Genomic DNA, 25365 nt, shown 5'->3' with positions numbered 1-25365 from the left:
TATAGCTGAATTAACTGTCATGATTCTAATATCAGATTCTCTCAGGAAGATTGCTAACTTTTTGACAGCAGCATCATACTGTCTCAAAGTTGAATCCCTTTTATCGGATTCCAAGAAGAGAATATTCTGAGGGTCAATATTCGCATCTCTTTTTGCCGCAAACTTCATGAAATCCATAAAGTTAGGGTTTTGAGAATCCCTGAGGAAGCGAACACAGTCTTCGTTTGTACTGACTGGGAGAGCCTGGGATTGGGGATCCGAAGAGGACGAAGGCCCAGCTCCAGAATTAGGGGATACCAATTGCTCTTCGGCCAGTCTGGGGCTACTAGAGCCACTTGACCCTTGAACGTCCTGAGTTTGTTTAAAACTTTCATAAGAAGATTCACTGGGGGAAAGACATAAATCTTCTTCCATATTTGTTCCAGTTCTAGAGCCGGGCGTCCCGTGGCATAGGCCATAGGGTCCCCAGGTTTGGGGGCTACATAACAGGGAAGTTTTTTTGTGATTCGCTTGAGATGCGAAGAGATCCACCTGTAGCCCTGGGACTCTTTGAAGGATCCATTGGAACGAACTGTTGTCCAGTGACCATTCCGACTCTAGGGGTACTGATCGGGATAACGCGTCTGCTATGACGTTTCTCACTCCAGCTATGTGAGTGGCGGAGAGATGCCAACTGAACTTGTCTGCCAGGAGAAGATGGCTACCATCACATGATTTAGATGACGTGAACCTTGGAGCCTCCTCTGTTTTATACAATGTACTACCACCGCGCTGTCCAGAACTAGCTTTATGTGGGAGTACTTTGGTGGGCGCAACCTTTTTAGAGTCAAGAACACTGCCATTGCCTCCAGTACGTTTATATGGAACTGACTGAACTGAGGTGACCAAGTTCCTTGAACCTTTGGACCTGGAATACCCTCCCCAACCGCTTAAGGACGCGTCTGTGTGGATGGTAATCCCTGGTGGAGGGAACTGAAGGGGTACTGACACTGACAAATTCTTGACTTTCGCCCACGGCCGAAGTCGATTCTTAGAATCAGAGGGACTGAGATAGTTTGTCCCTGGACCTGACATTTGCTCGTGAGCGCCAGATTCTGGTTAGGTCTTTCAGTTTGGCTTTCATTAAAACGTTCGTCACTGATGCAAACTGGAGAGAACCCAGGATCCTCTCCTGAGCTCTCCTTGACGCCAGTTTGTGACTTAGAAATTGTTTGACTGACTTCGCTATTTCTTTCCTTTTGGTTGATGGAATCGACAGAGTATGGAGGATAGATTCCATTGAATGCCCAGCCACTGAAAGTCTGACTCTGGAGTGAGTCTTGACTTGGTCCTGTTTATCTTGAAGCCTAGATATTCCAGGAACTGAATCACTTTCAGTGTAGCTCTGTTGCATTCCTCGACTGTTTGAAGCCCAGATCAACCAATCGTCTCGAGATACGCTACTACCATAATCCCTTGTGATCTGAGTTGTTGCACTACCACTTCCGCTAGTTTCGTGAACACCCTGGGTGCCACGTTGAGTCCGAAGGGAACTACCTTGAAGGAGAATGCCTGGTCTCCTATCTTGAAACCCAGATATGGACGGAAGTGTCTTGCAATAGGGATATGATAGTAGGCGTCTGTAAGATCGATAGAGGTGGTGACGGCCCCACGGGGAAGTAAGGTCCGCACCTGTGAGATCGTGAGCATCTTGAACCTGTCGCAGCGGATGGCTAAGTTTAAGCGGGACAAGTCTAAGATTACCCTTCTTTTTTGTGAGCCTTTCTTTGGCACGCTGAACAAGCGACCTTGAAATTTTAATCTCTTGACTCTCGCTATAGCTCCTTTCTGAAGGAGGTCCTCTGCGTACTCTGTCAATTCCTTGGAAGGAAGTTGACGGAAAGGTCTGGATGGAGGTGGGTTCGTCAACCAGCTCCAACCCAGGCCTTTTTGACACTATGCTCTGAGCCCATTCGCTGAAGTTCCACCGGTGGCGAAAGTGAAACAGCCTCCCTCCTACCTGAAGTTCTTCATTGGTTCTGGTAACCGCCTCGGCCTCCTCTGAAGTGCTTTCCCCTGTTAAAGGGGCCTCCCGATCCTCTCCCACGAAAGGAACGCTTACCTCTGCCTCCCTTACCCGAGCGGTCATACTTCTGTGAAGCTTGACTCTCGAAGGCTTGATTGTAAGCTGGAGAGATGGCGTAAGAGGTGGAGGGCTGAGGCTGAGGGGATATCACATAAATTGGCTGTGATTGAGCCTTAGAGGTGGAAGGTTGGGCTGTTTGCACTAAGGGCACCGCTGGAACTTGCTGAGGAAAGCGTGGCTGCTTTTTCTGGTAAGGATGGAAACGCCTAGGTTTCCTCTGTCCCTTACCTTTAGGTGTTAGGTCTTGTCTCCTCTTAGCTGTAAGGCCCCAACGGTCCTTAAGGCTCTGATTCAGCCTCGTAGCCTCTGACTGGACTTCCTTCACCATAGCTTCTGGGAAGAGATCTGCTCCCCAGATGTTAGACGAGAGTAACCTATTCGGCTCATGTCGAATGGTTGCCTCTTGTAGGAACATGCCTTCCCTACAATTCGTTCTAGCAGTGGCAAACTCAAACATATCCGACTGTACCGTTTGAGTCAGGGCTTTGTCATGAGCTTAAAATCGGTTCTGAGCCATAAGCTATGGTTGCTACTCGGACTAGCCATAGAGTTAATTGATCTGGCTAATCGCGATTTCGCGTCAAATTCAGCCTGAATAAGGCTATCTGGGAGCCTGGGTAGCTTTTCACCAAACTGCTCCATAGCACAGTCCGGTTTGAGTTTGCCAGCTGAGAAGGTGTTTGGCAAGTCCTCCCACAATTCTCCGGCTGAGGGGAGCAACGGAGATGTGGGATCTGCTTCCTTCAATTGAGGCATGGGTTCCCCCTTCTGGGCCGCTGGGATGGTAGACCTCGCGATCTTTGTCAGGAACGGGAGCGGGGTACTCTCATCCATTGTGAAAATGGTAAAGGGACTCTTGAAAGGTTGTATCCTGGTATTAGAACAATCCATGTCCTCTAAACATCTGAGCCATTCTCTCTGAGCCTGGTCTCGTGAATAGAGGACTGTCTCCTTTGGTACCCTATCATCCCGAACCATGGCTGAAGCTGTAAGCCTTGCGTAGCCTATGAACGGAGGCTGGAGGTCTTCCGGGAAGAACTCGAAGTCCTCTATCCTTCGAGTTCCGAATTCCGGTATGGAAATGCGACCGTCTTGGAAGGGGGCGTATGACGCTACTCTCCATGGATTGTTCATCGAGAACGGAGGTAGCGAGTCATACGGAGGAAGCTGAGTTCCACTCGTATTGGAAAGTGAAGGAGAGGCTAGAGGGGCTTCTCTCAGTCCGGCGGTCTATAATGGAGTCCTGGGAAGTAATCCTATCCGACAGACGAGAGATCATTTGTTCCATGCTACTCTTTAGGGACCCAACCAGGTCGCCCACCTGTTGCAACAGGCCAGCATTGGAGTCCAAGGCCGGAGCTGCTGCGGAGGTGGAGGGGTGGCTCTGAATCGGAACCAAGGGTAGCGGAACTGGTGACTCTGCCGGGGTGCGAGATCTCTCTCTGGAGGATTTACTCCTCGAGGACTTAGAGCCGGAGCTAGAAGCTTTAGACCTGTCTGCTCCGGGATTCCCAGCCGGAGACTTACGTGAGGAGGATGACGCCGAAGTCGACTTCTTAGACGACGACGACGTCTTAGTCAAAGATTTCACTGCTTGACCCTTGACCTTAGGTCTAACCGAAGCGTCAGGAGGAGTATATAATTCATCACCCGTAAAGCCTTGGAAGGATGGAGAGGTTGCAGGAGTAGAAGAACAGTTACACCCAAGGGTGACCCTTGGGTGTCCACCCTACCTACCTCGACCAACAGGTCGTCTACACCTACCATAGGTTCCACATTAATATCTAAAGTCGCGACGTCTGTGGAGATATCCTGGTCTTGGTCAGTTAATGAGGCAGCCAGCTGTTGTTGGATGAAGGCGATAGTAGGGGCCGCCTCTACTGGGTCGACGTATCCTGTCGCCTTGCCTCCGGGGAAGATTAACAGCGCCAACCGCTTCTCCAAGATGTAGGGCATACCCTTGGCGGCGTTCTTCCCAAAACCGCCGACCCAGGCCCGCAGGGTTGCCAGTGCGGTATCCTTCACTGCCGGCGCCTGGAAGAGGGGGCGTAGATTAGATTTAAGAATCACTTAAAACTAAAACTTAAAATATAACTTAAACTTAGATGCCTTAAGTTAAAGTGAATGATGAAAACTTAAGCACTAAAACAGAAGCGGAGCAGCTACCGGAGATGGAAAACTCACCCTTCTAAAAGCTGGCTCACCAGATCGTAACATATGGTACACGTCTCATGGTACCAGACCTGGATGTCCCCGTGCAGAGTCGCGCATGGAGCATGGGACCGGCAAACTTCGTGTCCACATGGGTCCTGAAGTGTGGCGGCGCATCCCGGATGCTCACAGTTGGTGGCCTGTAAGTGGGAAGACACATGAGTATCTTAAAGAATAACACTTACAGGCTAAGGACAGAAGAACTCCGTTGCATGCCGGAGCTCGGAAAAATTGGGCATAACCCCCCCCTGCATCGCCTGAATAGGCTATAATCCCGGAGATATCCGGTAAGACATGTAAGAAAAGGAAGGTTTAAGGTACTTAAGATAAACTTATAGTTAATCTAATAACACTTAAACCTAAACTCAAACGAAACCGGAACAAGTCCAGTGCGTAGCGGAGTGTAGTAACTCAGCAATACGGTAAGGTTAGCAGGGACCCACTGTATGTTCCGGTTCCACTCTACTTGGGTGGACTAACATCTTCCCCCGCTGGATGCCCAGGACTCCGATCAGGAAAGGAGTCCTAGTAAGGTCGGGAAGAGCGAGGAGACATACAGGCTCGAGCGAAACCGGAGTCGACAAGGAAGCAACGGATGGGGGGAAAGGCCAGTACCCCCCACCACATTACCACCGGGCCGGACCGATGAGCCGGAGAGGTCGCGTCCAGTCTGGGTCTGTCCCGTCTCCCGCCCCTGGCCCCGCCTGAGGGGGAGAGAGGGAAGCATGCTCGGGTATGTGGAGCGAGCGTGGGCAGACCGACCCACCCTCCCCCGACTCTATGGAAGAGCGGGAGGAGGGGGAAGGGCGGGACTGGGCAGGCGTCTGGCTGTCTCGTGATCGCGTAGTGACCACGAGACGGTAAGACTAAAATAAGATAACTAAGCCTAGGACCAACCAACTGATCAGAGAGATGCTATCGGGAAGCAACTGAACTGAAAAGCGGTAGCATAGGCTCTATGAGCCAGGACCTAGGCTAAGCCAGACGCCTAACTAACCTAACCATAACAAAATACATGGTATAAATAGATAAAATAAAAGAAAGAAAACAATATGTAGGTAGGAGAAAAAAATCCAGGAGTGTACGACTAACCCGAAGGAAAGTCTACCACTCAAAGCTAGTCAGGGCCGATACTAAGAGCCGGGACTAGGGTCTGGAAAGAAGAAGCCTACATAAGGTAAAAGACATGCATGCATGACAAACCTGAGTAGACAGTACCCTAAGTAAAACGGATAATCAATATAGAGCGAACATAGATAAGGGGATGTTCTAGGTATGGGAGACCGAGAACGAACCCACGACGCGGCAGAACCATGCTGCCATGCTTCCGACCCCGAGTTCGTATTTATACCTAAAAAACGGCAAATACTGACTGAGGGCCGGAAAAAACCAACTAACCATAAATACTGAGTACTTAACTTAGCTGCTGCAATAGCTGCACGCTCCATTATAGATAAATCCAACGAAAGGGCACAAAAAACACAGAGAGAAAAATATCACGTGTGACTCGTGTGCGCTAACTGAAAAGGATGGCCACCAGAGGCGCAGCAGTCGGCAGCATGGGATGGAGTAGTAGTAGTACGAGCTGCTCACTCTGTGGGTCGGCTCTCCTCATGGAGGGTTTTTGTGGTGGGAGATTTCTATTGGTATTTGGCTCGTGGTAGTGGTCTCACTCGCCTAGTGTTCATACCGACACCCTCTTGGAGGGTGAGCGAGTCAGTTATGCTGACCTTTTTCTTTATTTTATTTATTCTCTGGTATGTGTTAGTACATTTACCCTAGAAATAATAGATTAAAGGATATTTCGCGCAGCGACACGAGCTGAGCCCAGAAATTATCCTATTGTTAAGACCGAAGGTTTGTTCGTGTATGAACAATAGTAAAGCAGAGTAGTAGGGCTTTGGGCCTCAGTACCCCTTCTAAGGTGAGAAGGTGTTACTCCAGTAAAGAACCAGTCAGAGATCCACAATGACTCCCATAGGAGATTTCATGTCAAAAAGCAGTTTGGTCTTGGTAAAACCCAAGATTAGGTGTTGGACTAAAATTAAAATTTACCTAGTCTTCTCTCCCCCTTATAACAGAAAGGACACGGGAGACAACTCCAGGTCATTGACAGGGAGAGGATGCCTGAAGTGCAATCACCTGTACCCAGTCCAACTCCAGCATGTATTTTGGCCCAGCAGCTGCTCTCAAAATATGGAATAAGGATTGACTGCAATCCAGTGCATTCCACTGCCACATCAAGACTTACACCAGGCTTAGGACTTCAGACAAGGCACTGACCTTGTCCAAAACAGAGCTTGGGGACTACAGAACTTCTTGGGCAACCATCACAAGTCCAAAAGAAAAGTTTTTGGGACTCACAATTGTGAGCAATATCCTTTCTGTATAATGAAGAACAGAGTCAAATGTATTAAGACACCCACCCTCATTACACAGAAAGCCAAAAATTTCAACTGAACAGCGAGAGATGGACTAAAGCCCTTGGCTTTGACACCACTCTCATGGGAAAGAAACCAACCTCTTCCTCAAGGGAGGACGGTCCAATGAACCCATCCAAAAGAAAACAACTCAGAGTTGGATAACTTCAAATAGTACTGAAAAGCACAGGCTGCCAAAGTAAGACCTTATGTGGATCTCCACCTTAAATTCTGAGGGAGGCATTCAAGAACTCTTAACCTTCTCGTGATCTGATGACACGCAGTGAATCGTAAATTTTTTTCTGTAACTGCACAGATGACGTGCCTGGCGCGTCATAGGTAAGTTATTTTCAGGAAAAATTCACGAACACCACAAAAAAAACAAAAAAAAAAATCCCCCATATAAAACATAGTTGACGCCATTAGGACAACAGATGATGAATCTCAAAGAAAACACAAACCCAACACCGCTAGCTTACTTAGCTATGATACAAAATGTCAACATAATTAGGTTGGAAAATGTGAAAATTGCACTTCGTAAAAAATTAGCACTTGTTAATCAATTACAGCTCATTAGCAAACACATTTATAGCAAAATTATTGCTTCCACATTACAGATAAAACATTTCTACACAATTCAGGTATCAAACAAATTCCCCGAATCTAATTATTATATTTTTCATTATTTCAAAAAAATATCTATGATTTTTCTTAAAAATTTCACGTTCATCACATTGTTTTTATTATTTCTAAGCCTCGTAAAGGTGTTCTGATTGCTTTGGGAAATAATGCAATCATTCGGCAACATAATAACACTAACCAGAAGCGTATATCAGTTATAGTTTGGACGTACCGAGTTTTACCAAAACTTTTCTATGCGCATGTTCTTTTCGGCCTGGGGGAAAAGTCATGTACCTTACACTCTTACATTTTTGGCCTGTGCACAAGAGGGTTAATCTCTTATCAAAAGAAATGAGACTTAAACTACCATTACTACTGAGGAATAGAATGAATGATCATTGCCCTACCATAAGTCGAATGCGATATGGCGAGTAATCAGACTTTCCCAATCCCCTTGCCTGAGGGTACAATCAGGCATTTATCTGTTTTTCGTTTATTTTCCTGTTTTTTCTAAATGTGTGCAGGACAGGGTGATGAGAAAGCAAAAGTTGCTTGGTGGATAATCAAAAAAGTGCCTTTGTCTTTCTGAGTGTGTATTTTTTCATCTAACCCGACTGCCCTCCCATCGTTGTTGTGGCAAACCTGGTGGATTTCTTTTGCCTTATAAGGTGTGTCAACCCCAACTTGTTGACCAATTGATTCCATTGTTTTTTCAATGACATATGGTGACATTTATTTATGTTCTCCACAGAACTTTTGTAAATAATGTAAATACTGTTGTTGTTGATGGTATTGTTTATTGTTCTGTTGATTTTTACAATGTTACTATTGTTATGAGTTTATTTATTAGTTCTGATACTGATTTTGTTTTGTTAATTTTAATTCTTTCAGGAGACATTGAGCTAAACCCTAGGCCTGTTACTCATTACAGTGGGAAAAAAAAGGTATTTTACTCAAATATTTGGGGCTTAAGGTAAAATCTTCTTGATCTCCAGAGTTGTGCCTGTAACTATGACTTGATGTTTTTACCTGAGATACTCATAAGTAGTAGTAACAAGTCAAAGGTTGAGTTTTTAATTCTTGGGTTTGATGGTCCTGATTTCATTCATTGTTGTAACATCTCCACATGCACAATGTTATGGCTGTAAACACTAAGTCTAGATGACCTATTTATCGTTGAAAAAATCTGGAGCGAAGTTGCCACAAAGTTCTTTGTTTTAAAATCTGATGTAAGTTCTACAATGTTCATATATTTGCTGTTTACCACAATCCAAATACTATTGACGATTCTATATATGACTGTCTTTTGGAAAGGATTAGTATGGCTCAGTCAAAGGATTCAGAAGCTTCATTTGTTGTGTGTGGAGACTGCAATTCAAAGCAGTCAGTTGCTAAATTGAAATTCCACAGATAAACATGGCCGGTTTGTTCTTGAGTTCTGTGTATCCTCCGATTTTGTCCAATTAATTGAGGAACCCGTGCACATTTCTGGTAATAGATTAGACCTCATATTCACAGATGTTCCAGGTATTGTGAAGTCGAAGGTCTGTGAATATATAGGCATTGATCATTGTGCCATCGAGATGGACAAACATATGTCATTCAGAATATCCCTTATTCCACCACTGGATTGTATTATTAAGGCTTGTTAGTCACTTAATATTTCAGTTGCTATATTAGATCCTGATCCCAGGAAGAGGGTAAAAGAAATGTTGAAGCTAAATTAGTATGCACCCCGAAAGGTCACCAAATTTAGGATAAATTATGATACTTGTAGACAAGCCTACCATGACAAACAGATCAAATTCAACACATGAAGACAATATAGTTCAAATTTAAATTACACCATTTTTGTTGAGTCTTGCTGTGCTGCAAATAGAACTTACCATACAGCCAAGAAAAATTACAAAAATTCCTTAAGAGAAAACTTGAAGGAATTACTCAGCCTCATCTGTGGTGGACCAAACTGACATCATTTATCTTTGGGTCAGGCTTGCCTTCCATTCCACCACTATTGTACTAACAAACAATGGTAGATTGGTTATTGACCCTAGGGAAAAGGCTGAACTGCTTCATTGAGCTTTTGAAACTAAGCAATCAGCTGAGGATGTCCCTCTCCCTGATACTTAGCCACCCTGAACTATTTCTGCATAATTTGCATTTTGCTTCAGGGATGTTAAGAAAATTCTGGATAATCTTGATAGCTAAGATGGAGAAGATCCTGATGGTTTCTTCCCTTTCTTTCAAAAATATTTCTTTTAGTGTATTCTCTCTGAATACTGGATTCTATATATTTTTTATGTCAACATAGTATCTTTGTGGATGAGTATAAGCTTAGTATAATAGTGCCTGTTCCAAAGTGGCATATCTCTATTCTCCCTCTCCCAAAGTTGCCAAAAAGAAAGATTGTTAGTAGTAGTCAATATGCATACAGGAAGCAGTTAGGTACCTGTGATGCCTTTTAGACCTAGCATGCCATTTGCAAGAGAACCTTAATAAGAGTTTTGAGTGCAGAGTAATTCAAATAGATGTGTTGCCATTTTCAATTTAGTAATCACAAGGCACTTATTCATAAAATTCAGAACCTTTGAGTGGATGGATATATTTTAATGTTACAGTGGACAGCAACCGACCTTGATTGCCAAAAATCCGCAGTATATTGGAACTCCTCTAAAAGCACTTGTAACTGTTTTAATAGCTGGAACAAATACCCCTATAAAAATGCTTAAAACAGCCTATTTTTTAAGTTATTTTTGTGACTAAATACGTTTTATGAAAAAAAATTTAATTAGTTACAAAAATTACATGCAAATACAGTAATGAGTGATTTTTTTTCAATGGAAAAGTCAGCAGATTACCCAATTTTCCAAGATTCTTTTAAAAAATGCGTCACAGAAAAATCCACAAATAACTGAATCCGTGGTGTCGAACAGTGAATAAGCTGGGATCCACTGTACACACTACAAGATTTCCTTAGAGGCAGCAACAGCGAGTTGCTGCGGACAGGATCTTTAGTGAACCAAGACCTATTGTGCCTGGAGTTCCCCCGGCAGTGTTCTTGGTCCAGTTAATTTTGGTATATGCGGGTGACATAGTTGTTTGCCTGGAAAACCAGATTGTTGAATATGCCAATAATGCAACATTTGCAGGTGCAGAGAGTCTCCACTTATGAGAAATGAAGCTGCCACCAGCCTCAATAGGGACATGGACCGGATCAGTGAATGGTGTAGTTGGTGGGATATGACGCTGAACTCCAGTAAAATGGAAACATTATTGATTAGCAGATCTCATACAGATTTCCTTCCACATCCGCCCCTTCAGGTTGATGGAACTTTGCTGAATGAGTCTGAAGCTTCAACTATTATAGTGTAACTTTTGACTCGCATCTCACTTGTAAGAAACATCTATTGAAAGTTTCAACAAATGCTTCAAGAGATTTAGCTATTATTCACAGGGCCACTATATTTATGTGATAACATGAATGCACCTTGTTTTAGGTCATTTGTACTTTCTTTATCACAATACAATTCGCCACTGGAGATTTATCTCTTTTAGATAGAGTGGTTCATGGTGGTAGGTTTCTGTTTCTTAAAATGTAGTAGCAGTTATGACTAGGACCATTGACAGATGGTCTCGTCTGTCACTTTTTCATAAGTTGTAATTCAATAGAGATGTTTCACACACACAATAGATGCCTGATCAACTTTCTCTGCCAAGAGCAACCAGATTTGCTGAACAGCAGTAATTGTGCCTCACTGCTGAACTTCTCAGAGATCCTATATTCCTCACATTGGAATGTGGAACAGCCTCACAGAGGATGTTGTGCAGTTGGAAACTTCAGAAGTTCAAGCAAAAATACAATGCATTACTACTCTAATACTATTCCTCTTGTATCTTAATACATTTTCATCTATTTATCTAGTATCTATCAATTTATTTTTTTCCTTCTAATTAGTGGTACATATATCTTTTTGTATTCCTCTATACTTCCTCTTACTTCTTCCTAATGACCACCATATTCTTTGGAAGCTTGAATTTCAAGTCAATGGCCCCTGTGGGCTTGTTCCATATGAATAGGTTTCATCTATTTAATAATAATAATAATTATGCACTGAGGTCAGAAAAGAACAGTCTATGTGTAATGGCAGTCCAACAGCAGAATAGGGTCTTGATACTTTAAAAAAATTAAAGCATTAAGAACATAATTCACTTGGGATCAAAGTTCCTGAGACAAGACTCTTCAACACTTACAGTATAGACAACGCCACCAAAGAGGACACATCTAACCAATCAGAAAAGGCTGTAAAGAAAAACCCTGGCATTATGTCACTTGCTGAAAAGGACTTGACTTGGCTTAGGTAAAAAGAAAAGTCTGCGATCTTTTGAGTACAAGCTCAATTATTATAGCTCAATTATTATTATTAAAAGTTTAACCAGACCAAGAGTTGATTAACTTTCATAGGGCTGGCTCAAAAGATTAAAATGAACTGGTGTACCAGGTCTAGGCCATTGGCCAAGCACTGAAACTAAATGATAAATGACAAATGAAATTTTAATAATAAATATGCAAAAAGGCATATGCTTCCACAAATACATTTCATCTTTCCCACCATTATCCCTACATTAAGGGGTCGGTTGCCTGATGCGTTTTCTCCACTGGCTTCTACCAAAGGCATCATCTCCCACCAAACCTCTTCTCTTCTTATCTTCCTTCACTTTATCTTGCCATCTCATTCTCTGTTTCCCTCTTGATCTTCTTCCTCTAAGGCCCCGTCCACACGGTCGAGCTTTGGTCGACAAACTTTGTCCTATGTGACGTCAGAAGCGGAGAAACAGCGAGAAAAGTCAGAACCTCATCCCCTGTTTCTCCGCTTCTGACGTCACATCCTCAACACATGCCCATACCATCTCAATCGTGACTCTCTTATCACCTCTGTAATCTTTACTGAGCTGGCCCTTCTTCTTATTTTATCCTTTCCCATTCTTTAAGCAGCAATACTCCCATAATCCACCTCAGCATTCTCATCTCTGTTCTCTCAAGCTTTACTTCCTCTTTTCTTCCTATATATCTTGACTTTAATTTGATTGGCATTTTCTTATCACATACCACTCCAGCTACCTCTCTCCACTTCCCCCATGCAGCTTCACATCCTCCCTCTTAGCTTAAAAGTAGATCCTAGGTATTTAAACTTTTCTGTCTGTTTTATAATTGAACCTCTTCTTTCTTGTATTACTATTCTGTCTCTGTCTTCCCTATCGCTCAGGGAAACCTCTGTATTATTTACATTCACCTTTAAGCCACCCCTCTCAAAAGATTCCTGCCACTTTCCAACCCATCTTTGTAGGTCCTCCTCATTTTCAGCAGTAGTCACCAGATCATCGGCGTACAACATTCCCACATTCCTGATCACTTCACTCAACACATCCATGACCAGCACAAACAAAAATGGGCTTAAAGCTGACCCCTGGTGTAATCCAACACCAACTTCAAAGTTTTCTGTTTCCCAAACTGATGTTATCACTTTTGTAAGCATTCTTGTATATATGATCTTGACCAGCCTACAACTTTTCTGAGACTTGCCTTTTCCTTAAACACCAAACCATCACTTCCCTTGGGATTCTATTGTATGCTTTCACTAGGTCTATGAATGTACAATAGAGCTCCTGGTTTCCCTCTAGCCTCTTTTCCTGTACCTGTCTTACTATGAAGATGGCATCCACCTTCCCTCTTCCTCTCATGAATCCATACTGCTGTTTTCTGCACACACTAAATATGTACATTTATTCACATTTCCATCTGCACAATAAAAATAAAAGCTAATGAGAATAAGTCAAGAATCCAATTTTTATCTATTAAATGTCCCATGGGCTTTTGTATTTTCTTAAATTACTTTTTATATACGTATTAGCAATTAATTTACAGATCTTCATAAATGGTAAAATTCGAACAATTGAAAATTTCTATAAAATTTCACTGATCGATCTGTTTCCAAAACTTAACTGTTGTTGGTAATACTTGGGACATTCACACAACACATATTTGACTGTTATTACCACTTTTCATTCGGAGCATTCTGGAGTTGGGTTATGTGGGCTGCTCATCAAGTGTCCATATGTCAGACAAGTATGGCCTATTTGGAATTATGTCAGAAATACTTGCACATGTCTCCTCTCTCTGATATGACAATCTTCATTTTCTAACACCAGATTTTACTTGTTTTAATGGATTATATTCAGGTTCTTCATTCCATATATTTTGTCACTTATTGATAATACTTATTTTCTTGTATAATAATATTTTTTGGATTGTAAGATTCAATAGCTTATAGTATAGTGTTTCTCAAGTCGCTAAAAAATCACAAAATTATTGAACGATGTTTCTTTAATTATTCTTATGGCTGATGCTATTACACACAACTCTGCTGCGAACACAGAATCATTATCAGGTAGAGAGAACTGATAAATCTTGTCTTGGGGTATTGCAGCATATCCCACTCTGTACTGTGATTTAGATCCATCTAGTATATATACTGTGCAATGTGAACCTTTCCAGCCTACGTGCCCTATTGCATGTTGTCTATGGTGTTCTGGGGTATAGAAGTGCCATGTCCCCCGGTTTCATGCGTTTCATATTTCTGCGGTCCACTTTGTCATGAATTTTTGCGGAACACATCATTCACTTTTTCATGGAGAACTTTCACTTATTTGCAGATTTTTTCTCTCTAAAATCATTACTAATTCACTTTTTTTTTGTGGAGCAACACTAATTATTCACTAATTACTGTATAATTTTATATTGTGTTTGTCACTAAATACTGATTATGATAGAAATTATTGACAGTATACTTACAATACAGTTATGTATATATTAGTACTCATTCCAAGTTGGGTCCCATACTGAGCATAACAGGTGTATGATTCATTCTCTCTCTCTCTCTCTCTCTCTCTCTCTCTCTCTCTCTCTCTCTCTCTCTCTCTCTCTCTCTCTCTCTCTCTCTCTCTCTCTCTCCTGTAAGATGTATTTGAAATGATATTGCCGTACAGTGGACCCCCATATTTGCGGGGATGGGTAACAGACCACCCCCCCTGAATAGTTAAAACCTGCGAATACTTAGAACCCCTTCTAAAAATGCTTATAACTGCCTATCTTGAAAATTCAAATAATAAATGCATACCTTAAATTACATCTTGCTCCAAATATACTTTAAATTACTATACTATTACTGTATTAATCTTTGACATTATATTAATATAATTTCAAAGTCCACTTAAACATTTTACCATTGAAATTATATGCCTACAGCCAATAACACAGAGAGAGAGAGAGAGAGAGAGAGAGAGAGCACATAACTCCTTACAACTCCTGACTTCTTCCCCTCTACCAATAAGTATATTAAACCATCATTTACTCCCCCACCCTCCTTTCTCAAAGACTGGGAATTGCTATTTCTATTATTAATCTGATTACTATTTGAAAACTAATTACGTATTGAGTAAATCATTTATTCATCATACTACAAAACAAACAAACATACATAAGTGAGAGAGAGAGAGAGAGAGAGAGAGAGAGAGAGAGAGAGAGAGAGAGAGAGAGACCAATTCTATTGTTATTGTTTAATCTCATTAAACAATATTATTTGAAAATTAATACTGTAAATCATTTTATCATAAAATGTAGTAGTACCCTCATAGATATTTACAGACACTTCTGACACTTCTGTCACATTTACAACACAGCTCTGGACCTCAGCTTAGTGCCTGAATCTCAAAAGAAAGATGCAGGGTAGAATGGATTTTCCTTCATTCTTACATAATTTTTTAATATAAACTGAAATCATACTAATTCACTATAGCATTTAATTTAAAGAACTGGTGTTATTGCTATTTACATTAATATTAATATTTGAGAATCAGTAAATCATTTATCATACAAAAAACATACATCTCTGTAAGAGAGAGAGAGAGAGAGAGAGAGAGAGAGAGAGAGAGAGAGAGAGAGAGAGAGAGAGAGAATTATTATTTTTGTGATATTTAATTTTATTAAACTTACTAATAAGTATTAATCAATATTAATATTTGAAAATTAGTAAATCATTTTTGTATAATAAAAATGTATTAAGTCATGAAAATAACATCAAAATACACTAATTAGTGGATATTCAAAGTCAGAAAAACCTGCGGATAGGCAAATTTCCTGCAATAATGGGTAAATATGGTCTAAAGAAAAATCTGTGAATAGGCAAGACCACAAATCTCGAGAACGCAACAACAGTTTATAACTAACCTTGTGCTTGTTTAGGATTCTAGATAATTCAATTGTGTAAATGCCAAATAGCAGTGGACCCAGGATACTGACTTAGAGAACACCTCTAGTTAGGCCTTTCTTTTCTGATTTGACATTTGATATAACCTTCCCGTTTTCTAAGTAGCTTTTGTACCATTTGAGTACATCATCTTCAATGGCTACTGCTCCCAGGTCTTCAAGCAGCAGCTTATGGTCAATAGTGTCAAATACTACACTTACGTCGAGCATAACCAGAATACCACATTTTCCACTTGCCATAATTTTTATTATATCATTTGTAATTGCACACAATGTAGTTTCTATTTTGTGGCTCTTTCTGTAAGCTGACTGATCATCAGGTATAATATTGAGTTGTTTCAAGTGTTTCCACATTGGTTTGTCAACTACCGTCTATAAGTTTTGTTAAGTATGATTGGTTCAATATTGTATTGGCCTATACAAGCTAAGATTTTCTTTCTGATTGGTTCAATATTGTATTGGCCTATACAAGCTAAGATTTCCTTTACCACCTTTTCTTTGACCAAGTGGCTTTATACAAGCAAGTTTTTCACTCTTTAGGAAGGATGCCTGTGCTCAACTCATTTGGACAATATCAAAACATAGCTCCTGCATCTGATCAAAGTTTTTTGCCTCTCTTAAGTCACTTATGGAAAACAAGTCATTTTCAACGTAGGTGTTTTTCACTTTTCTCATCATTTTTTGAAGTCATTCATATTCAGTTCTTCAAATGTACTGAATTTTTTGTTACTCAATATGATCACCGGGAGATCAGAATGGACCTCCTTTTCTAAACTATGACAGATTTTCATTTTTTCTTCAAAGTAGTTCACAAAGTTATCAGCCAGGCTCTTATGGCCAATGGTTACATCAGGCAGAACTTTTTCTTTCTTGAGTCCTAATATTCCAGCTAAATTATCACCAAATATTTTAGTGTGATACATTTTCTTGGTTTTCATAATTACCTTATATACTCACATATCATGCCACTTTAGAACACCTAATTTTGGAGCTAATTTTAAGGGGGTCGCATCATACATGAGATATAAAATTAGCATATGTAATATTCACATACATACTAGTCTCATTTGATAAAATACAAACATAACCAACATGCACCTTTTCCATGGATCTTTTAAAAAGTTATGCTTTACTTCACTGCATCTAATAATATTGAATGTATTTTCATACTATCATTATTGTATTATACAATACAAAAATAGCAATCAATGTTTTGGCTTAGAAATCAGCTGAGGACAATTATGAGGTAAGTTTATTTTGCTGTATTGAAGTCAAATCAGATATATTTTCTTGCTTCTAGTTAGTTTAAATGAATCTCAAGTCTTCAACTGTGATGAAACTGGCCCATTTTTTTGGAAAAAAAAAAAAATGCCTTTCGTCGGACGTACATAACGGAGGAAGAGAAGAAGCTACCCAGCATAAGCCTATGAAAGACAGGCTTACGCTCGCACTTTGTTCAAACAGGCCAGTGGGGATTGCAAGGTGAAAAGCCCCTACTTGTCTATCATTCCAAGACTCCTCGAGCCTTCAAGGACCCACAAAGTGCTTTAAGGAGAAGCTTCCAGTGATGTGGAGGGCTAATGCGAAAGCCTGGGTAACGAGGCTTTTGTTCATGGATTGGTAAATTTTTGTGTTTCGGCCGACAGTGGAGAAATTCTTGGAAGCGAAGCACCTCCCTCTGATAAGTCTGCTGGTGTTAGACAATGCCCCTCCCCACCCTCCTGGCCTCGAGGAAGATATCCTAGCGGAGTATTCCTTCATCAAGGTTCTTTATCTTCCGCCTAACACCACCCCTCTCCTCCAGCCCATGGACCACAAAGTGATATCAAACTTTAAGAAGCTGTATACAAAACATCTTTTCAAGAGATGTTTCGACATCACCCATACCACAAACCTCACCTTGCGTGAATTTTGGAAGGAGCATTTTGACATCGTCATATGCATCCGACTCATTGACCAAGCTTGGCAGGAGGTTTCTAGGCGAACCTTGTATTCCTCTGTGGAGGAAAACTCTGGCCTGATGCCGTATCCGCCAGAGACTTTGAGGATTCGACGTGGGCAAAGCTAGTGCTTACGACGGATGAACTGAAGGAGTTGGAGGGCCATGCAACATAACGTTGTTCAAGAGGAGTTCTCTAGCAGCGGCGAGGAGGAGGACAACCCTATGACAATGGCAGAAATTAAGGATGTTTTAGCCGCTTTTCATAAAGTGCACAATCGTTTGTAGAAAAAAAGACACCCCGAAAAGGCTCACACAGATCGTATGCTTGCGCAGTTCGATGACGTTTGCCTGAGTAGTTTCAGGAACATTGTGAAAAGTAGGCAGAAGCAATCTTCCTTGGATAGTTATTTTTTAAAGAGGCCTTTAGTATTAGCAGGAGTAAGTAAAAAGGAAGAACCAAGTGATACTAAAAAACAGAAAGTTGAAAGTGGTGATGAAGTTGAAATTTTGTGGGGGAAAAAAAAAAAAAAAAAAAAAAAAACTACGTAAAATATAAAAAGTACAAAAAAAAAAATCAAAAATCAAAAAGACAAATTTTTTTTTTAATTTTAGTTTTTTGTAAAGTTAAGTGTTACAGTTTTGTTAATGTGTTTCGTAAATTTTAGTTTAGTTTTCCTTACATTTTTGTGTGTGTTTCGTAAAGTTAAGTGTACGTACATACGTATCTGCCGTTTGTCCTCCTCTGTCACCACTTTCGGAGATAGCCTCACTCGAAAGGTAAGCTTCCACATTTTACTACATACGTACAGTATTTCTTGTATACCATGTACACTAATACACTTTATTTACAGGTAATTAGCAGTACGTTATTAATTTAGGTATTGAATGGTCCAAATTGTTGTAGTATTTAGCTTTATTATGAAATTTACTAGGGTGTTTTTGGAGGGCTTGGAACAGATTAGCCATTTTACATGTAAAATGTGGTCCAAGATACAAAAACCTCATGATACGAAAGGCGCCTCAGAACGGATTAATTTCGTATCTTGAGGTACCACCGTATTACATAAGATCGTAAAAGGTGCCAAATTGTGGATGGCGTACAGACTCTTTTTCGAAATGCCCATGGGTGACCAGGACAAACCATGAGCCCCTCTTGTGATTTGTGGAAGCTGCCAATCTACTCTAGAAGGATGGTTAAGAGGTACAGGAAGAGCAATGCCTTTTGCTGTTCCCAGAGTATGGAGAGAGCCGAAGAACCATCATGATGATTGTTACTTGTATGATTGATGTGACAAAGTACAGAAAAGTGAAAAGAAGACAAGCTCTTCAGTATCTAGAAATCCCATCATCTAGAGCACCTGTCCTACATGATGGCACCCTGCCAGTAACCACAACCACCACAAAACGTTAGTATACTTATCATACTCTCCAAAATTCTTACTTTTAATTAACTATACTTATCATAATCTCCAAAATTCTTACTTTTAATTAACTTGAACATTAAGCATTTACTACCCATGCATTTATTTTGCTAAAGATGTATGGAATACTAACGTTATTCAAGTCTTTGTTTAAGTTGCTATATGTAGTTACTTCTTTCTTTTCAGATGGAAGGTGCAATGGCTATTTCATCTGAAGAGTCAGCAAGTAGCAGCAGCCAAGAAATGGAGGAGGCTTTCGCACCAAGAATGACTTCTGAGCCTCACTTTCCAGATCAGAGTGAGCTAGATGATTTAATCAGGGATTTAAATCTTACTAAGTTAGGAGCTGAACTTTTTCATCAAGGCTGAAGGAATGGAATCTACTAGGAGAAGACTACAGGACATCTGTGTACCGGGAACGACGTGAAGAATTTCAAAGTTACTATGATATTAGTAATGATCTGTATTACTGTAAAGATGTGATTGGATTGTTTACTGCTATTGGAATCAAGCATGATCCTTCAGAATGGCAACTGTTCAAAGACAGCTCAACACGAAGTCTCAAAGCAGTATTGCTCCATAATGGAAATAAATATCCATCTTTGCCTCTTGCACACTCCGTACAGAAGAAAGAAAACTATGATAATGTAAAACAACTTTGTGACAAAATAAATTATGCTGAATTCAATTGGGATGTATGTGGTGATTTCAAGATGCTTGCTTTCTTGCTTAGTTTGCAAGGGGGATACACAAAGTAATCATGTTTCCTTTGCTTATGGGACAGCAGAGCTGATGATGATCATTACAAGTGTTAGGAAACAACGAGAGTCTGTCTAGTATATAGCTAGGAAAATTTAGTTAGGAAAACCACTGGTAGAATATATATAGTGAAAGTAGAGTGATGAAAGATCTACCAGAAGTTAAGGTAGAAAAGGGAGTAGATGTGTACAGCATAAGTCTGCACGAATAGCAGTTTCGTAAACCAGACCAAAACATTGGCACTTGTTTTTGAAATCAGTAAAATGCTAACCGCACCAGAAAAGATGAACTTTGACTCCTTCAGTGGGTGGTTACCGTCGAGGGACAAAACCAATCAGAAGCATCTAGAGGTGGCACCGGAAGTAAGGAAAGCCATTCATGAAGAAGTAGGAGGTGTCCTAGAGAGTAGTTAAGGATGAGCTAATTGAAGCAGTTAGGTCCAAACTTCATTTGAAGTAAGAGAGAAAGACAGTCAAGAACCAGTCCTTATACGGGGAGGCTGTGTTCCTTCTCACTCTGTTCCATTTTAGTGTGATAGTGTTGTCAATCAATAGTGTGAACTTTGTACTTTATCATAATTATAAGAAATAAGTAAGTGGTGTTTAACTTGCCCAGAGTCCCGAGACGTTTCCCATGCCAAGAAAATCAGAACAACTCCTGAGAGACATAGCTAAAAGAATTAAATAATCTAAACGTTCCTATGAGAAAAGAAACTCAACCGTAACAAGTGATAAATGAAGGTTAGCCCATATGACAAATAACCTTTCAAACATTACCCGTAACAACGAAGAGAACCAGAAGAAGAAGAGAGAATAAGAACTCGTAAGTACGCCACGCAAACATAACGAAGAGAAATAAAAATAAATACCCGTCACACAAGAAAGTTGGTTGGCCCCCACAATTGGAACTGCAGCCAGGAATGTTACATGTTCTCAGACAGCCTCTAGTAGATTCCAACAGTCTTATTACCCTCACTTCATATCAAACTAGGATTGGTAAAGCAGTTTGTGAAGGCCTTCAATACTGGATACTGGAGGAGAAGCTTTTCAAGAAATTCATCTCATGTTTCCAAAGTTATTTGAGGCCAAGATTAAGGGTGATATATTTGTTGGCCTCCAAGTAAACGCAATATTGAAGTCGGAGAAACTGGTAAGAGCGATGACAAAAGTTGAAAAAGAGCATGGTGTGCATTTCGTGATGTAGTCCATGGATTCCTAGGAAATCACCTAGATTTCTTCCCCGAAAACTTGGGTGATGTCAGTGAGGAGCATGGAGAGAGATTTCATCAGGACATCGCAACAATGGAAAAAAAGTCATCAAGGATGATGGGATACTGCTATGATGGGAGATTACATATGGTCTCTAGTCAGAAAAGATGAAGTATGCACTCTAGGAAATCTAGATCGTCAAAGGACTGCTGATCTTAAGAAAAGAGTTATCAAAACATTTAAAGTGCAGAATTGTATAATTTCTTTTTGTTCTAACTAATATTGTACTTCCTAAATACCTTTCAATACATGAAAAAGTATATATTGTAGTATAATTATCCTTAGAATATTAGAATAGGTTGAACCAACATACTGCTGTAGAGAAAAGCTGGGTATAGAACAGGAAAATATGAAATTAAGAATATATTAAAAACTATCAATATTACATAAAAACGAATGTGATGTTTTAATTCAAGCAAAGAATACATGTATAAACATAAAAAAATACAAATAAACAAAACATTTGTTACATTATGGAATAGGTACTCTCAAACCTCAGACTTTGTACGCCCTGGTTTTCGTAACTTTTTCAGATTAAATTTTGACTTAGGTTTTGTACACATCCTCGGATTTTGTAGACACAGAAATGCTCCTTTCAAGGGCCACCTCATCACTAGTCCCTGTACTGAGTGGCACATTTGTGCTTTTTTTTTATTAAAGTGCAACTTCTAAATAAGCCATCATGGAGCCAAAGAAAGCTCCAAGCGCTGGGCCTTCTGTAAAAAAAAAAAGGGCGAGAAACACTAGAATTTAAGAAAGATCTTGTAGCAAAGTGTTGGAGGATGTTGCATGCCGATCTCAGTAACAAAATTCCTACAACAAGTGCTCCTGTTAGTGAATTTAAGACCAGCAGAGGTTAGTTTGAAAAATTCAGAAACCAACGGGCATACATAATGTGCCTACTTCAGTGATTACAGACTTGTTTGCAGAGTGGAGTAACATAAAAAATTTTGTGGTTATCATCCCAACAGAGATGTTGTAATCCATGTCTCCAAAATGTTTAATGACAAACCGTGTATCACCTTAGGAAAATTTTGAAGATAAGGCAGACACAAAGGTCTCAGAAGAGTTTTGTTGCCAACAGGGGTCCAATGACTCTCAAGCTTGTACTAGTGCCAGTAAAAAAACGAAGAGGGGCTGTAACCCCAGACAATGTCAATGAAAAACAAAGAGGAGAAGTAACCCCAGATAGGTCCTTGATAACTGAAGTTCTTCTACGGAGGGCTTCCCCTTCCAAACAATAACCTCTCCTCCACCCTCTCCATCTTCCATACACTAACAAGTCTTGCATAAAGGAAAGAGTAATGTTAAATGCTTATTCATCCATTTCATTAGTCATTTATATTTATTTCTCATTGTTTTCTGTATGTAAAACTGTTTTTCTCTATAAAATCAATTTTCTTAATATTTTTGGGTGTCTGGAAAAAATTAATTGGATTTACTACATTATTCCTTAAGGGAATTATTGTTTCAGATTTCACACGTTCTGACTTCGTGAGATGGTCTAGAATGCATAATGTACAAAAACTAACGTTCCACTATATGGGGTTATGTGTGTGATTTTTCCCAAACATTCATGCAATTCACTTATAGTATAGATTCATTTCCTCAAGATTTTATGCATATACATATAGTGCACGGTAAATCTAATGTCATACTTGAAAATTTACTTTTGCAATCTGCTATACAGACACCCTCCAGCAATGCTGAGCTTATTTAAAACTTTAAATAGGCTTGTCTATGGAGTGCAATGTGCCATAACAGATAATGGAACTGCTCTGTATATGCTAAGTTTGCATGCAGTAACAACATTAATTTGCTGCCAGAAAACATCCAAGCTCATGGTGAAAGAAGTAATGATGGCATATAATAAGATGATGACTATGATGATGGTGACATCAGTAACAAGTCTTCTCAGTGATAACAGTTTTAGCATTGTTATATTTGTCATTCAATTATTTGATATAGTCCATAATGGAACATAAAAATGAGTGAATTAATATTCAAAATCATTAATTTGAAAGCTAAAATTGTCAAAATTTGTCTGGAGTTGTACTTTATACTCCAGCTGGTTTTACAATAATTCCATTATACAAAACTTTTGTGTATGCATTCTATGGCAAAGATGTTACAACAGTCCAGGGAATTAGGTTGTAGCCATGGAACTCCTTGTGTCTAAAAGACTAAACACAAGATGTGGTAAAAGGAATAAATCATAAGCTTGCACTTCATGATGATGTGAGAATTTACATGTACAGTTACATATCTGCAAATATGATGTTCAAAAGGTTAAAGCACATTTCTTCACACTAGTCTATACTGAACATTCACTGAATGTAGCTCACTAATGGCACCCAGTACAAGGATGAACCTTTCCTTAAAAAAAAAAAAAAGTTACAGTACAGGCAGTCCCTGGGTTATAAACAATTGAGTTTCGCAGCGTTTGTCTAGTGACAATGATAACTTGATTTTTGGCATCAACATGTGCTGATCTCTAGTTATTGGCGCGTTATCGCAGATTTTCAGTTATCGTCACATCATCAGGAATGGAACCTGTCCCCCTGATAACTGACTGACTGCCTGCAATCAACCTTCTCATGGCATAAGTTTCATAAAATAATAAATATTTCAAACATAATTTTGAAAGCATATATATTCATATCTCTGAAAGTAAATGTTTATAACAATAAAGCACTGAATTATTTTTAATTTACTGCAAGTGTACAAATTTGCTAAAGTGCAAAAAATTAAGTTTATTTGAAGTGAATCAGTACAAAAGGGACCATCTTCTTTGATGGCCCTCCAGAGGATGAGCGAATAATTTCAAACTGTAATCATCCTATAATGTGACCAATATCCATCACCCTGACTTCATTACGTATTATACCATCACATTAAAATAAAAACTTTACTAACTAACTCACAATATAACTTACCTGCAACCGTAAACAAAAATCTTTGACATATCCTTTGGCCACTGACAAACAGAAATAAATACATTTTTCACATAAACTTTCCTGTAGATCTTGATCACCAAACAACATCACTTCGGCAACTTTTCGCAAAGGTGCATAAGGTACAAATACCCACCAATGCAACCTGTACCTGCAGAGTTCATAAAAAATTAATAATAAGTGATAATAAAATTCAAAATAGCCATGTTTAAAATAAGAATAATGTACGTACTGTAATCACATGGACCCTGCAAAAAAGGGTAGTCCACTTACAAACTAACAATGATTAATGTATACTGTACATTAGCCTTCTGTAAGTTAGACAAAAAATGTATTTAATCTGATATTTTTTATATTTAGTTAAAATAAAACAACAAACAAATCGGCGTGAGGTTATATTTATCAGGAAGATGATCATGATTTCCATGACTCTTTTGTCTTTTAAAAAGCAAAAGAAACCACATTAAAAAAAATGTACATTCAAATTGCTTTTTCAGTCCGGAAGATGTATCAAGAGTACGAAACATCTTGGCATGAGAGAGAGAGATAGAGAGAGAGAGAGAGAGAGAGAGAGAGAGAGAGAGAGAGAGAGAGAGAGAGAGAGAATGTTTTATCTCTCTGTTCTCTCAAAAAATACTTATAACGCTTCCAGCGAAAGAGAGGGAGGGAGTTACCACTATGACACATTATTATCTTGTGTGGCAAAGGAGAGAGAGAGAGGGAGAGAGAGAGTTAACCTTAATTAAAAGTGACATGGATAGATTAGTATTGTATTTCTTTAAAATACTATCACATAATATGAATTTTGTAATTACAGTTATTATTATTATTTTGAAAGTATTAAAAAACATATAGTACAAAGTACAGTAGACCCTTGACTCACGAACGCATTGACCCACGTACAACTCGATCCCCGACCAAAATTATAGGTAAAATTTCACCCTTGACCTACGAACTAACTTTGAGATACGAACAAAAAAAATGCAAAAAAAAAAAAACGGAAAATAAAAATTCTTCTGTTTTGGGTCATGAACTAATTTTGAGACATGAACATTTGAAAATGCTGGAAATTTCTGGAAAATAACAATTCACTTTGTTTCACAAACTAATTTTTAGACACAACATTTGAAAAATGCGCGAAATCGCCCAGCACACGTGAGAGCGTTTGAGTTGCCATGGAACAGCCATCCTCAGCCGCCCACAGCACGGCGTCACCCACGCATCGCTCTTTGTCCTCATCTCTTGTGTACAAGACGTTCGTCAATTCGCTTAGCATTTTTTGCGCTAAAACTTGTGATTTTCTTCATAATGGGCCCTAAGA

At 39.6% G+C, this 25365-nt stretch overlaps 1 protein-coding gene across 2 annotated transcripts in view; it reads right to left on the bottom strand.

Annotated features, from left to right (window-relative positions):
• The window catches only part of LOC135215584 (uncharacterized), a 237011-nt gene that overhangs the window by 130062 nt on the left and 81584 nt on the right, over positions 1 to 25365 (bottom strand). The window contains exon 2 of one of the 2 annotated variants that reach the window (XM_064250454.1): positions 24027 to 24195. The exons of the other annotated variant lie outside the window; for it this stretch is intronic. Within the exon in view, the coding sequence (XP_064106524.1) occupies positions 24027 to 24055 (29 nt within the window). The 5' untranslated portion in view covers positions 24056 to 24195. The remainder of the gene's footprint in view (positions 1 to 24026; positions 24196 to 25365) is intronic. 2 annotated transcript variants of the gene reach the window in all.

Source organism: Macrobrachium nipponense, chromosome 5, assembly GCF_015104395.2.
Source record: "Macrobrachium nipponense isolate FS-2020 chromosome 5, ASM1510439v2, whole genome shotgun sequence".
Taxonomy (NCBI): domain Eukaryota; kingdom Metazoa; phylum Arthropoda; class Malacostraca; order Decapoda; family Palaemonidae; genus Macrobrachium; species Macrobrachium nipponense.
Note: the sequence above shows the minus strand (reverse complement) of the source record. Positions and strands in the feature narration are given on the sequence as shown.